The following is a 14,680-nucleotide window of genomic DNA, read 5'->3' as shown; positions in this document are numbered from 1 at the left end:
TTTGGTTTTAATCTTGCAAGAAGTTTCTACACCAGCTGCTAAATATTAATGTTGCAGTCAGAGTGAACCAGCTCTGTTTTACTGCATGCCTAAGTACTAGCAACTTCTTAGTGTAATTTGCTTAGGTAAAGCCTGAGAAGTCTTCTCTAGGATCAAGTCCTTAAAAACACGTAAGACTTGGTTGAAGTATCAGATCCCTTCTCACTGCCAAAAAAATTTATAGCTGTTACTAAATATATGTCCTGGAACAGACCTATTTAGCAAGCAAACACACTAATTTTTACTTCAAGTTAATACCGAATTGCTAAGAAACTTGCAGCTATGCTGTATACTTGTGGGAGGTGAAGATCTTAGATAATTTGACAGATGTCACTTTAAAAGGAAGAGACAGAATATCTGTGTTGTGCACAGATCTGCAACCCAACATTAGTTATCTATTCCTGCCATTCTCAGAGGGGAAAGTAGGTTAGTAAATGGCCAGGATGTCTCCACCCAGCAAGCACAAAATAAGCGCCATGCCTGGCTAATGAATTTACTTCTTTATATATGCCGAATGTAATATATCTGCAAACCATGATTTTTTTTTAAGTAGCCATTGTCATACGTAAGTTGCACTCATAAATTAAAAGGCTTTGTTCCAGAACCGACTTTGCCATGTGTCTCACATTCTCAGTGAAGATGATGTTAGTTTTAAGGAAAAACTGAAAATTGGGTTTGAATTCCACTACGTCTGCACTTCAGTCTCACTCAAGGCGGAGAGGTAGGTTCTGACAGATGCCCGGGTCAGGGCTGGTGCCCAGCTGGCAGCCTCAGCCTGTTGGGTGAGGCAGGTGAGCGCCGGCGGGGCCCGGCACATGGCTCCTGCCCGAGTTTCAGCTCCTCTGGTGGAAGCCGCCGCTTTGCAGCGAGGCAGTTTACGGCTGGCGAGCAACACCTCCTCCCTCCGGACCGCGGCTTCTCTCGGGTCCCCCCGCGTCTCCACCGCCACACCGTCCTGTTCGGGAAAAGAAAACCACTTGAAATGCGGCAGACCCCCACCAGCGCCTGGAGGAAAAGGTGCAAGAACCACGTTCCCCTAGACCCTGCTGCCAAGTGCCCCGTTTAGCCCCGCTGTTACCGCCCCTACTTACGGCAGCCACCGGCTGGGCTCGCCCCGCGCGGTTCCACGCCGGGGTGGTGCCGGGTGGCGCGGCCCCGGCCCCGGCAGCGCGGCGCACGGGCTCCGCTCCCGCCCCCGGGGCGGCCGCCGCGCCCCGCCACCACGGCCGTGGTGGCGGGGCGCGGAGGAAGGCGCGGCGGGGCCTCCGACGCGGGCGAACCGGGCCGCCCAGGAGACCTGGACGGAAGGAAGCGCCGCGGCCTCGGGGAGGCCCCCTCCGGCCCCGCCGCGGCGGCGGGCGTAGCGCTGCCCGCCGCGCGGAAGGTGCGGGCGGTGGTAGAGAGGGAGGTCCCCGCCGCGGGACGGGCTTGCGCGGCGGGGCCGGGGGGGGCGTCAGCCGGCGGGCGGCTGCGGGCCGGCCCAGGGCAGGGGCTGACCGGCGCGCCCAGGCTGCGCCGCGCCGAGCGGCGGGACCGCAGGGCAGGTGCGCGCGCGGCGAGCGCCGCTCTCCGCCCGCCGCCCCTGGGCGGCTCCGGCACGGCACGGCACGGCTCGGCTGGGCGCCGGCTGAGCGCCGCGCTCGCTCGGCTCGCGATCGTGTTTGCGCATGACCCCTCCCCGCCTGCGCCCTCCCCTCCCCTCCCCGGCGGCAGCGGCGGCGGTGGGGAAGGTTAGCCTCAGACACAGGCGGCTGCTCGGCGGCGGCGGCGGCGACGCAGTGCAGAGGTGCGGGCAGGTTGCGCTGGCCCCGCGCCCCGTCTCTCCCGCGCCCCGCCTGCCTCCGGAGCCCGCTCCCCGCCGGCGGCCTCCCCGCGCCCGTGTCGGGCCGGCCCCCCGGCCATGAGCGCGGCGCTGGGTGTCCCCCCGCCGCGCCGCCTCCCCCGCCGCCCCCGGCGGCTGCCGGGCTCCAGGAAAGTAGCTTGATGAGTGTCCAAAGTAGCAGTGGAAGTTTGGAGGGGCCGCCATCTTGGTCCCGGCTCTCCACGTCCCCACCGAGCCTGCAGGGCTGCTCCGCGGCGGCGGCGGCGGCCTCCCAGCTCCACGGCGCGCCGCCCGGCAAGCCGCCCAAGGAAGGTAACCAGCGCGCCGCGGGGCTGCGCGGGGGGCCCGGCCCTCGGGGAGGGGCCCGGCAGCCGCCGCCGGAGGCCGGTCCCGGGCTGGCGGGGAACGGCGGCGGGGAGAGGCTGGCGCCCGCGGCGGCGGCGGCGCGGGGTCAGCGCTGGGCCCGGTGGCGGCGCGGGGAGCCTCGGGCGCTGGGCGAGCGGAGCCCCGCCGCCCCCGCCCGCGGCTCCCGCCGCCGCTCGTCAGCGCGGCGGCGCCTCGTTGTTCCCCCCTGCCGCCGGGCCGCGGAGGGGCATCGGCCGCGCTCCCTCCGCTCCCGGGCCGTTCCCCCCGCCGCCGCCGCTCGCGTCTCCTCCCGCGCGGCTCTCCTCGGGCAGCCGCTCGCCGCGTCCTCCCCGAAATCGGTTCCCCTCCGCCACCGGCAAAGTGAAAGTGCTGCGCCGGAGGATGCGGCCGTTGTTGCTGGATGGAGGGAGTCGGGCACTTTTGGCATCATGGAGGTGGGGAGGCGAGAGGGGCCGACACCGGAGGGTTCGTCGCCGGGGGGAAGGCGCCCTCGGGGGCGGCCGGTTTTACGGCCAGAAGTGACAGGGCGCCTCACGGCCACCACGGAATGACTGCAACTTTCTCCTGTCCTCCATCACGCCTTAGATGATAATATTTTTCTCCTCCCTCCCCTGCTCCTCCCCTCTTGTGTTACACCGACAGCGGCAGCAGGGTGTTGTGGGTGTTCGCAGGGAATATCTGTATGAAGGTTATGAGCAAACAAGTCCCTTCGCTCTTCCCTTTCGGGTATTGTCTGGTTTTCCTCCGTGCGTTGAAATGTGTTGCCACAAGATGTAGCAGTTACACAGCTAGTGAATTGCGCGGTGCTTTTCGCTAAAATAACTACTTGCTGAACGCCGGGTAGTGGCGGAGGAGAACTTTTATGCACGGGTACTTGCATACTGAGCAGTTGTATAATTTTACTTGATTTGCCCCAGTTTAATGAACACCATGTTGTGTTTCTTGTAGCATCTGCGAAACGTCATCGCCCAAGCAGGAAACTTGCAAACTTAAGATAGAAATAATAGTGAAAATGGGGAGTCTTTGTTTTTCAGTTCTTCCTGTAGCTGCTTGCTTGCTTGCTTGCCTTTTTTTTTCCTTTTTTTTTTTTTTTGGTTGATAAGCGATGTAAGGACTTGGTAACAGGGATTCAACATCCTGAAAATATGTAACGCCGTCCGTGTTTCTCCATTTTCCACGCCAGTAGTTGTCAGACTTGTATCACTCTGTGTCACTTTTGCACATGCTCCTGCAGGTAGATTGACATGAAAAGCTCTAGAAAATACCTGGAAAGGAATTATGGTATATGTTAAAGATGCTGAGTAAAGTGGCAGGCATTTTGTGCTCATCTTATCTGGGAAACTGAAGCTCTTAGAAAAAACAACCACCGGCCACATATGTAGTTTAAGCTTATCACGAGTAGGTTTCTTCAGTGTTGCAACGCTTGTTATGAATATGCGTGCATATAATACTCACGTAGAGTGTATACGTGAGGAATTTTTGCATGTATTTCAGATACCTGGCGTACAAGCCTGAAATGATTATTGCAACACAACTTATATATCTATTTATTTTAAAGAAGAACGGTGTTACTTGAGTACCTCTGTTTAGACAAGGAAAAACACTGTTAGGAAATTAATTTTTAACATGATGATGATAATGCTTTTCACTTTTTTCTTTCTTACAACTCATGCTGTCAGATTTTTCTGGGTACTGTATTTTACATTCCCTAATACAGATTCAGGGGTTACAGAGTAGTCAAAACCCTGGTGTTTGCTTGGCACTGTAATGTACTGTATTTGCATCGTGGTCCTGAGTCGTGGTAATTGTACATCCTTGCTAGGTAGTTCTGTTTGAAAATCAGCATAAGCTGCCAGCCATGCTTGGGTTTATATTTTGCATTCGTGTTCGTGGGATGTTACCGGCACACCTTACTTTATGTATGTACATTTTACAATCAAGTATCTTGCCTGAAATCAATAGGCCCCAAAAGAGAAACATGTCAGTATGCTCATAGACATTGGCTTATATATGTGAAAGAATGATGTCAGATCAAACTAATAAGCATGCAGTATTTGCAGTGCAGTCTATTTGTAGGAGTTTGTGCTCTCATTGATTCTGAACTTGTGATACCTTGTGATGTTAACGGAGGTTATGGGCTTTGGTGCAGTGCACGGGACTGCTGGCCCATTCTGGGTCAGAGCTGCATCGCTGCTAATGCCTGTGCCGGTTTTAAGGGGGTAATATTTCCAGATAGGGTGCATTTGGCGCTTGGGCCAAGCTTGTGGCCCGGCCTGGTCTTCTCATTTGTGGATTCAAATCCCTTTGGTTGGCTTCTGTGACAGTTATGCCCATGTTGCCTTTGAATGCACAGGCCTTCACTGAGTGCACCACGTCTGCTGTGGTTTATCCGACCTCACCTGTGATTCACTGTGAAAGTTTGGCATGAGCCCACATCTCTCATACGGGCTTTTAAAGGTTCTGATTTATTAAGAACAGAAGCCCTCAGCACCCTGATTTAGGAAGTCCTAAAAATATTCTCTGAAGCTCTAATATGGAGAAAGCAAAAAGAAAAGCTCTGGCATATATGACTGTCGCACAGAGTTATTTAAAAAAAAAAAAATGCAGTGCCTTCTCAGTATCAAAAAGGGACTACTTGGGAAATACAGGTGAAATTTAAGAAAATAATCTTTTTTGAAATGCACTACAACATTACAGCAACATTTTTCATTGGAATTTATCTTCTATATCTTGACTTACAGGGGCATTGTGGCTTAGCTGTAGAGATTTGAATTTATGTTTTAGGGTTTTAAAATGAAAGGTCTGGGGTGGACTTGAATACAATTGCATCGGTACACTTTTATTGTACCAGAACTGTCTCTTGTTTGCATTTCAGTATAGCTTGTAAATGTCTCTATTTCTGTCAGTTGTTTTATATGCCAGTAACCTACGTGTGGGATATGTGGTCACTTATTCGAGATCCCTGTAGTAGATGCTGTCAGGAATTTAGGAGGACTGTTATGCAGTATTATTTTACAGACAGTATGTGATTGTGTGGCTAGATCTTGTGCTACAGCTCAAATAATTGCAATCACGCAACTTGGTGTTTGAAGTTTCTTGACTTTTGACTACTTTGCGTGTGTAACTAAAAAGACCAAAGCGTGTAGCTGGAAAGTGCTGTTTTGTACATGGGGGATGTTCAGGCTGTTGCTGACAAGGCAGAGAGAACAGATTTTGGGAGATACATATGAGTGTCTTGGAATAGCTTCGCTTTTGAGGTTGGGGGCAGTGCCACAGTGTCTGGTAGTCAAGCATGATGCTTTGCAAGTTATTTTTTGTGTGTGCTGTTGACTTTGAATGCTTTACTAAAAGCAAACCAGAATGCCAAATACAACTTTGAATTATGACAGGAATGTGAATTTCAGTTTTCAAATTTGAGCCCAAATTAACGTATGATGACAAAATGGTAAATAAACTCATGACATGCATTCGGTGCTCTTTGAAGAGCTAATGCTGTAGGTGTAGCAAATTTTGTTGGTGACCTTTTTTTTTCAATTCGATAAATATATATTATTTGTGTTTATTGTTACCTAAAATGTGATGGCAGTTGTCCGTCTGAGCATAAAGGTACAGTTTATTTCCTCCTGAAGTTTCCAGTCTAGAAAATGTTTCTAGATGCCAGGTTGTGTCACATATGCTACATACAGTATATTAGTCCATGAACATGAAATCTACCTGATCTTATTAAAACTTCCAGGGTTGGTTTTTTTTCCTGTTGTTTGCTTGTAGTGTAAAAACTCAGCTGTTTTATTTGCTTCACCAGTAAGTTCTCAGTAAGTTTGTTGGTTTTTATCATTCAGCTGTAGATTGAGAAATTTCTGGATTTGGCCAGTTTACATGGGAGCAGAGAAGAATGGGAACACTTCATGTTTAAAGGCAATGGGGTATTTTTACTTAGGATGAGCACAGCAATCATAAAAGATTATTTAGGTTGGCTGTAGCATGAGCAGGTGTTGTGTAAGACTTTATGTTGTTCCACTGATATGCACAGATTTCTAGCTTGTGATATTATTGCTGGTTTTGTTGCAGATGTGTTTCTCATAGTGAGCTGATGCTTAGGAGATTTTATATCGTGCCCAAATGAAAAATGAGAAAAGATGACCTTTTTTTTTAATATGGGCCCTTGTTTGAATCTGGTTTTCTAAAAGGCGAGTGCTGCAGAGAATAGAGCAAATTAGTACTTGCGTGATTGTTTTGTTTTAATTCTGTTTTAACTTGCCTAGAATGGAGTTTCCCATTAACCTATTCCATTTTAAATGGAGAGAGAATCAATATCTTTAAGGACAGGCTGTATGTACTTATTATTGTCTCCATTCAGATAAAAAGCTTGTTATTTCTCTCATATTTTTCCTCTATATGTTTTTTTCTTGTTTGCTTTCTTTCAGCAAGTTAATTTTTTTCTTCAGCAAGCTGAAGTAAACTTGCTTATTAGTAATAACTCTGATCTGCAATTAGTCTTGACATTTCCTTGGATTTTCTTAGAGCTGGTAATCCTAAATGAGTGCAAAATTCTGTTGGGACTCCTGGGAAAGGCTACTGTTTATATGTGCATCACAGTCAAAGTTAGGTCTGTAGAATTTTGCTACCTGAAGAATGGAGATTATGGAAATAGGACAGGCTTAAAATAATCCTTTACTCTTTCTGTGTTCTTGATATAAGATAGTGTTTTGAAATAGCACTTGCTCCCAATCCAGATTACTTCCATACTAAATTTCTTGCCCCCGTGCTGAGTTTTTTTACACAAGAAAATGTTGAAGTTAGTAAATTGTGTTTATGCAGTAGAGTATTTCCTGAACTGTAGCTCCCCTAAAACGTAAAAGCACACAAGGGAGAGGAAGAAAAGCTTTGTCTTTATGAACTTTATGAACTTCTTTCTGTTTGACATGGTGTGTTTCAGCTGTAAAAGAGGAAAAAGGAAATTTGGTTTGCCAAATTTCTGAGTGGCGGTGAAGGTAGATAGAGGAAGAAGAGTGGTCAGGGTTGCTGTTGAGAATGCCGGTGCTTCAGTTTTGGTTGCTGGAGAGCAGTTAAACAGAAGCTGGCCACCATAATACAACCCAGGTTCTCAGGTGGGCTTGCAAGTGGAAAACGTCTAATGGTTGCTGAAGATAACAAGGGACAAGTACTTAAGTACTTGTTCAGTACTTAAGGATCGAGTTTGGTAGAAGTAGAGAAGGGTTAGTGAGCATGAGAAGGTATTTTGGATCCTGTATTTCCCTTCATCTTGACTCCATCCTTATTGAGAATGCAGTGTTTGGGATAGAAACTAAGGGTTTGCTTCCTCCCCAGGCACCTTCTCTCTGGAGGTCTTACTCCTTTCTTTCATTCCTGAGCAGAGTGCTGGGATATGCCAGCAGAAAAATCCTGGGAACCAGCCTTTCCCTGGGGAGGATGCGGTAGGTGGCGGGAACATGAATGCTTGTAAGCTTTAATTGACCTCAGTCAAACTTAGTCCCAGAAGAGGGGAACAGAAGGGCTTAAGTGCGGTTGGACGTGCTGAAGATTGACAGGGGAAGGCTGGGGCTGGGCGAGCCTTTGGGAGCGAGTCCGTGCTGGAGGGATTGACTGAAATAAGAGTGATTATATTACTAATTTTAATCATGACTAAAATCAGCGAGCAGGAAATCCTGATTAAATAATTGTTTTTAATTTTATTTTGCATTTGTGCTTAATTATTTTTCCGAAAGAAAAGTTGATTCCAATTGGTCTAATTTGATCATGCCTCTTGCTAGGCAGGAGGGTACGCATCTATATGCATTTATTTAAGTAGTTACGCAGCTTAGATTCTTAATGTTTAAGAAACATAATTCCCCATGCTTTAGACAGCTTTTAGGTGACTTTATTAGCTAAATAAACTGAATCCTAATTGTGCTAGATACATAAGAAGAAACAAATATATCCAAATGTGTTTTGCCTTTAAACCAGATTAAGTAGAATTGTCTGTAGTCTGTGAAATAAGTCAGTTATTTCTGGTCTCGGCACCTTGTGAGATTCGGAGTTAATAGAGTAAATCCAGTCACCGTTCCTTCTTGTTCATCATTTGGAAAAGAAAGGCAGGCTTCCTTGCTTTCCGAGTTGTCAGTTGCTCTTCAGCAGTTCCAAGTGAACCAACTGTTGAAGTAGTTGAACAAACAAAAATGGCTGAAGCGGTTCCTGGCGAAAGCCGCTCAAGTGCTTCAGCGCTCCGATTCAGGCGTCTCACTGGCAGCTTCCAGCCATGTGATGGTTTGGCTGCCAGCAGAGCATTAAAGTTTATATTGTTTGAATGTATTTTTCCCCTGTATGAATTTAATAGATCATAAACTTTAAACCTCACCATAGATTCTTATCACTCCAAGTTTAGCTTAAATGTTTAATGCTGGAGTGTATTTTTTAAATAGCAAATAAGAAAAATTATCCACCCTGTGCTCAAAAGTCCTTTTTAGCTTTAGCTGGAGAGGCTCTGAGGCTGACAAGTGCCCTCCAAGGTTTTAGAGGAAAGCTAGGGATTGTTGGATGATTACACAACTGTGATGGGAATCTGGTCGCTTTGGAATGGGAAACTTAATTTACTGGAGCTTTTACGTGAAACTGAACGTCACAGAGAAGGTCGGTATTCCCTGGGACCGCCTCTGCTTGCTGAGAGGTGGCAGCAGGAGCATTAAGCAGTGTATCTTGCCTCATCATATCTGCGCAGTTTTAAGTGGATGGAAACTTAAAGGCCATGGTGCTTTCTTTATAATGTCCTCAAGAACAAAGCACTCTGCACTTCAGATTTTGAGAGATGAGGATGGTGGTGAGAAACTCCCGAGTGCCTTTTACAGGAAATGAAGCCCGACCATAATTGCTTGGAGATTGGCAAGCACTGGATTCCCTTTCTTTGGACTTCTAATACAGCTGTATCTATAAGAGAAAAGGAAGAAAAATATCTTTTTTGAGGAATAACAGGAAATCTTTATGCTTTTAGAAAAATCCATTGTATGATGTCACATACTCCCCACCATTCAGATATTTAATTTTATGACTGTACCTTGAGCTCAAAGCATATAGGTGCTTTAAGCACTGTGACCTGCAGCTGTAGCTGCTGGTGGATTGCAAATTTTTATTTTCTTGGTAAGTAATAGAACCTCTGAACTGTATGTGTGAAGGCAACAAATTGGAAAGTAATGTTAAATATATAAATAAATATTTAAGTTGCTTTTCATAACTCCTCTAAGTCTGAAAGAATATAATTTAGATCCTGGTCTTCACTCGTTGGGTCTCTGATGCCCTTCGGATCGTGCAGCTTTAACAGCAGAGGTGTTTCCCGTTTCTCTTTTCCACCACTGAACTCTTGGACCTCTTGATTCTATGGAGACAAACTCAGATGATGCTACAAGTAGGATTTCTAACACTTCCTTCTTTCACTCCTGTGGCTTAGGCTAATCAGGCCTGTACACTGCATAGCTGTATTTGTTAAGTATTGTTTTTTCTAGTTAATGCTGTGTTCTCATAGGTTCCACAGTTTTGTCCTATATTTTGCAGCTGTGCTTCAGACAATGCTTTTTTGTGTGTGTGTGTGCCCTAATACCCTCTTTTTAGCTATTTTGGTCCTCAGGGAGGTTGCAGTCTTTGCTATTTCTTAGCTTATTCCTAGTGAAAGTGATGACAGAAGTAGTATCCTTGAAGTTGATATTGTCATTATAAAGCAATTGAAAATTAAATCCACACATTATTAATAATATTTTCTTTAACATCAGTAGAAACATGTATTTTTAAATATATGCAAAATTGTAATTGAAAATAAGTTTATTTGTTTAGACAGGACAAACTTTTTTGGTTGACTCTGGTGACTTAGAGCAAGCTTTATATTTTTCTAAGTGATATCATTGTAAAGACCAACTGTATTTGCACATACAAGATTGTAATGAAACCAGTTCTAATAAATATGTTGTTTGTATGGTGAAAAATAGAGTAACTTTGAAATAGCTTTGGTTTTTTATCTTTTACAAGTATTATGTTACTTTATGTAGGAAAACATTTTGCAGATGTTATGCTGGAGGTCTTAATTCATTGGCAAATTCTTTTAGTCTTGATGAGTAATTATCTGTTTTTAACAGTTCTGTTAAAAGTTGTATTAAAAGATGTATCAGAAGTTTTGAAACTTTTCAAAGTAAAAGTCCCAATACCTTATTGCTAAGGTATATCCAGGAAAATTGTCCTGCCCTGCTTCCCTTTCCCGGCTTTCCCCCCTGGGTGTGTTCCCTTCACCAGTCAGGTGAGAACTTACACTGTGGTGAGAAAAGTGGTGGTGGTCTAGGTGGTGTGATTATTTTCATAAAGTAATTTTTTTGTTTTAGTTGTGGCAGTGGTGATTATAGATTATTAGCAGTATTAGTCACTAGGGTTTTTGTTTGGTTTTTGTTGCTTTTGCAAGTCAGTTATTCCTTGAGTTGACTGGTTTTTGGGAGTGGTTGCTATGTCTTTGATACATGTTTTAGAAACTTTTCGATTATTAGTGTTGCATTTTAGTTTCAGTAGTTTTATTCACAGTACTGAACTATGGTAAAAGGCTGTATCTTGCAAGTTTCCTACAAGCTTTAACTCTGAATAAAGTGGAGTAATTCTTTGTATTTAGTATTATGAAGGGCCATTATGAGGAATGGGATTTTCATATTTTAAAGTTACTATAGGATACAAATAGATGTAATTCCTGAAGATGCGGGTTTAGAACTTTTAAATGAGATACAAAAAGCACTTTTTGCTGTGCATGTTATTGCCTCAGTATGTGATTGTTTTTTGTGAAGTTCATTGCCTATTTAATTTACCTCTACTTATATAATCAGACTGCATATTACTTCTTTCTAATTAAATTGTATTATTAAATGATTGTGATACTAATAATGCCTAAGAGAGGTAACACCAGTATTCAAACTATGAAAGGCAAATATCATGGTCTTTGCTTCCTTGTTAGTTGGTATTTTGTATTCTGCATCCGTAGAATCTTTTTTTTTTTTCCAGTCCCTTGCTTGATACATGCTGTCATGTCCAGAACATCCAAGTGGTTAGTATTAATGAAGAGGCAATTTTATATATTGTGTATGTACACACTTTTATATATACACAAAATGTGTGTGTGAAGTCTTGATGAGCTGTCTGTTTAGTCATTAGGAATACTAATGTTGTTGTTAGGACCCCCTACCCCCATAGTAGTCTAATAAACAAGCTAAGCTTACCAGCTTACACAAAAACTTCAGCAGCTTTTTAGTAAAAAGGTTCTAAATTCCTGTTGTCTCTTACTACGTACTTCTCAAAAACTTGTTTCATTTTTTCAAATGTGTAGTTTTGTTAAACCTGCTGATGAGTATTGCAGATGATACAAAATTTGGCTGCTAGATTAATTGTGCTAGTTTTGCCATATCTTGAGTTTTAGCTTTCTATATTGCTGTTTGCTTTTAAACAGAAGAATAGAAATATGTAGTTCACAAACAAGCAGAGTCTGCTTGTGTATTAGATTATATATAAATATTATATATCTTCTATTTTTCTTCCTATTTGTTATAGTTGCAACATATCATAATTTGGGAATGAAATATTGAAGCTATGACAACAAAATAATTTCCAGTAAATGACCTTAATAATGATCCCCCCCATGTCGTGTGATTGAAAGTTGACCTGATTTGTTCTCCTGGCTAAATCGCAATGTGCTGTTCTCTCCAAGCCTTTCACTTGTTTTTCTCTTCTAGAGAAGTGCAAACAACAGGCACCAGTCTCTGCCAGCGTCTCACACTACGTTCCTGCTGTTTTCCTTAAATCTCTCTTTTTCTTCAAGTTTGTTCATACAAAAAAAAAAAAGAGAGAACCTGCTATTTTTACTTTTTTTTGCTGTTCTCGCGGCTTTGAAATCCCATCTTTTGAAAGGAAGTGAGCGATGAGGCAGCAGTACCAGTGACTGTGAGAAGTTGCAGAATTTGGCGGTGCACGACCATCCCTATGGCTCTCCAGGTGGGGTGTGTGCTTTCTTCTAGACCAGGTCCCTCGGCCTGCCTTCTCCCACCACCGGTTTCCCTTCCTGACCGGTGCTGGGCCACAAGGGTGACCTCGAGTCTCGTCCTGCTCCCCCTGTGCCACTCTAATCTGTCATTTTCCTCCTCAAATCGTTGTCCCCCTTCTCAGCTTTCATTTATGCATGCTGTTGGTTTTGCTGGAGGGAGGGTAGTCTTTGCTAAAGGGAGTGGGTCGATGCAGTAGAAGCAGGAACCTTCCAAACGTTCAAGCATTGACTGCCCACGCTCAGCCGGAGATGCGCTTGGTGACGCGGTTTTGCAAGGATGTAGCCGGGAGTCTCTCCTCTCGTGTCCCATGGCGCGTCACTGCGCGGGAGCTCTCCCGCTGTAGAGCTGGCAGCAATGGTGGGGCTTTGTGCAGTTAGGAGCTCACAGCTGCAGGTGCCTGTGTCTAGAAAGACCGGAGAGGAATGTTGGTTTATCTTTGGTGTCAAAATTCTGCTTGACCACCAGTTACCACTTGAGAAAAGGTGAAATCCAATTTTAAGATTGTTGTGGATAAAGGTCCAAATGAGGGATTTTTGGGAAATAACAGATTTTGTTAGTATTTTTTCAGTTTTTAACAACGGAAATTTGTCATGTTTTTTAGGTTTAAGTCAAGACAGGTCATTACAATTGCTTTTTGTTACATCCATTGAGTCATTGAATCTGTTGGGTTTGTTGTGTGAATGATCCAAAGATATAGTGCAGAAGAGTTTATTTCTGGCAAAATAAGACATTTTTAGTATAAGTTCTCTCATGTGGTAAATAATCATGTTAGCATGTAGTACTTGCAGAACAATATTTTGTTATGTGAAAGCAGTAAATGAAAATAGTGAATTAGTGTTTCGTGTGACTACCAAAATAGGTAGTGTGACTAGCTGTTAAGCATGTAAAATGGTTTCATTAGAGACTAAACTGATTTTTTTTCTAGCAGTTATACCAAAACCTGCATGGTGTACTCAGCCATTTGTGTTTGCATCTGCCACCTTATATTCACAAGTTTTACCTGTGCGTAGACTTCATCCTAAGGGCATGTTAACTGTGGCAACGCGGTATCTGCAACAGCCGCGGCTGCCGCCCCTGGGGGCACGTAGTGCGCATCGGCCGCGGCGGCGGCTCCCGCTGGGCACGGGCAGGGCGAGGAGAGCGGCCTCCAACTCGACCTTCTTTTTTCTCTGCCTGGGAACTGCTGTTGGTGAAACTTTCTCCTTGATGTCTTTTTATTCAGTTGCTTTTACTAGTTCTGAAATTTCAGTTGTCCCTTTGTCAGGGAGATGGCCCGCTGAAGCAGCGGGCTGTGGGGAGGGCCCATGTGGAAGGTATCCCCGTGCGTCTGGAGACTTGTCAGGGCTTTAGCTTTGTCTGACTGGACAGGCACTGGTCTCATTTGGACTGTCTGCCTTTTCTAACTGATGGAGGTAAGCCTGGCTCGGTTCTGGATCCTAAGTCCATCATAGATTTGTTGATAGAATTACTCAGTTTTAAAAAATCTCCCTTGTGGTTAGCTTAGCGTTTCGTTACCCCCAAAGTCAGGAGTGTGGAAGCAGCCATGTTAAATGTACGCCAGGTGAAACGCATCCTGATTTGTCACCTGTCGGTAAGGTGTGCTGCTACCTCCCGGTAGCACTGCCTGTTCTGTCTCTGTCACATCGCCTGTAGGAAGTCGGCTCCGGGAAGCCTGCTTCAGCCATCCGAGGAATTTCATGGTCCTCCCCTGCCTCTGGTGTGAGCTGTTTTAAGGAGAGGTCCTGCTTCATCTCCTGTCAGTTGGGGAAGAGAACTTCTGTGCCCCAGTGGTCCACAGAAGCCAGTGTAGTGTCTTTAACTAAGAAGAAATGTGGTTAGTTTCGTAGGGCAAAAAGTACTATGCAGCTGAATATTCAGGTGCTTCTACATGGTGGATGATGTTAATTGCACATCAGTATTTTTACTGGTGTCTTGAAATATGTTTTGAATATATACCTGAAAATATTTTTTTTTTTTTCGATTTGCAATATCAAAGACTTGTAACTCTGCCCTTTCCTAATTTCTGGTTGCCCTCAGGGCTTTAACTGCATTTATGTTACGAAATTTTATTCACGTGATCAGAGACTTTGTTCCATGAAGTCTGTTCTTTGCTCAGCCTGCAAGATGGGCAGTTCTCAGGAAGGGACTGTGTTGAAAGGAATGAGAATCCCTTCTCTCTTTCTTCTAAACTTGAATGAAAGTGATAGTATAGCAGAAAAGAAAGCTGGTTTAAAATTAGGCGATGAGTGCTGGATAGGAGAAACGTCTGTAATGCAGATTTCTTTGGTGATAATGCTGAGCAACACTAAACCCAAATTTTTGACAGATGATTACATAGGATGTTTCTTTGTTTGTGAACTGGGTGGGTGCTGAATTTTTAAAAATGTTCAGTACACAAGGT

The 14,680-nt window shown here is 44.7% G+C and overlaps 1 protein-coding gene across 1 annotated transcript in view; it reads left to right on the top strand.

The window, feature by feature from the left end:
* Nucleotides 1-2,022: 2,022 nt before the first annotated feature.
* The window catches only part of TLK1 (tousled like kinase 1), a 72,088-nt gene continuing 59,430 nt past the window's right edge, over nucleotides 2,023-14,680 (top strand). The window contains exon 1 of the mRNA XM_059820827.1: nucleotides 2,023-2,173. Coding sequence (XP_059676810.1) covers nucleotides 2,023-2,173 — 151 coding nt within the window. The remainder of the gene's footprint in view (nucleotides 2,174-14,680) is intronic.

Source organism: Gavia stellata, chromosome 8, assembly GCF_030936135.1.
Source record: "Gavia stellata isolate bGavSte3 chromosome 8, bGavSte3.hap2, whole genome shotgun sequence".
Taxonomy (NCBI): domain Eukaryota; kingdom Metazoa; phylum Chordata; class Aves; order Gaviiformes; family Gaviidae; genus Gavia; species Gavia stellata.
This window is presented reverse-complemented; position numbering and strand designations above follow the sequence as displayed.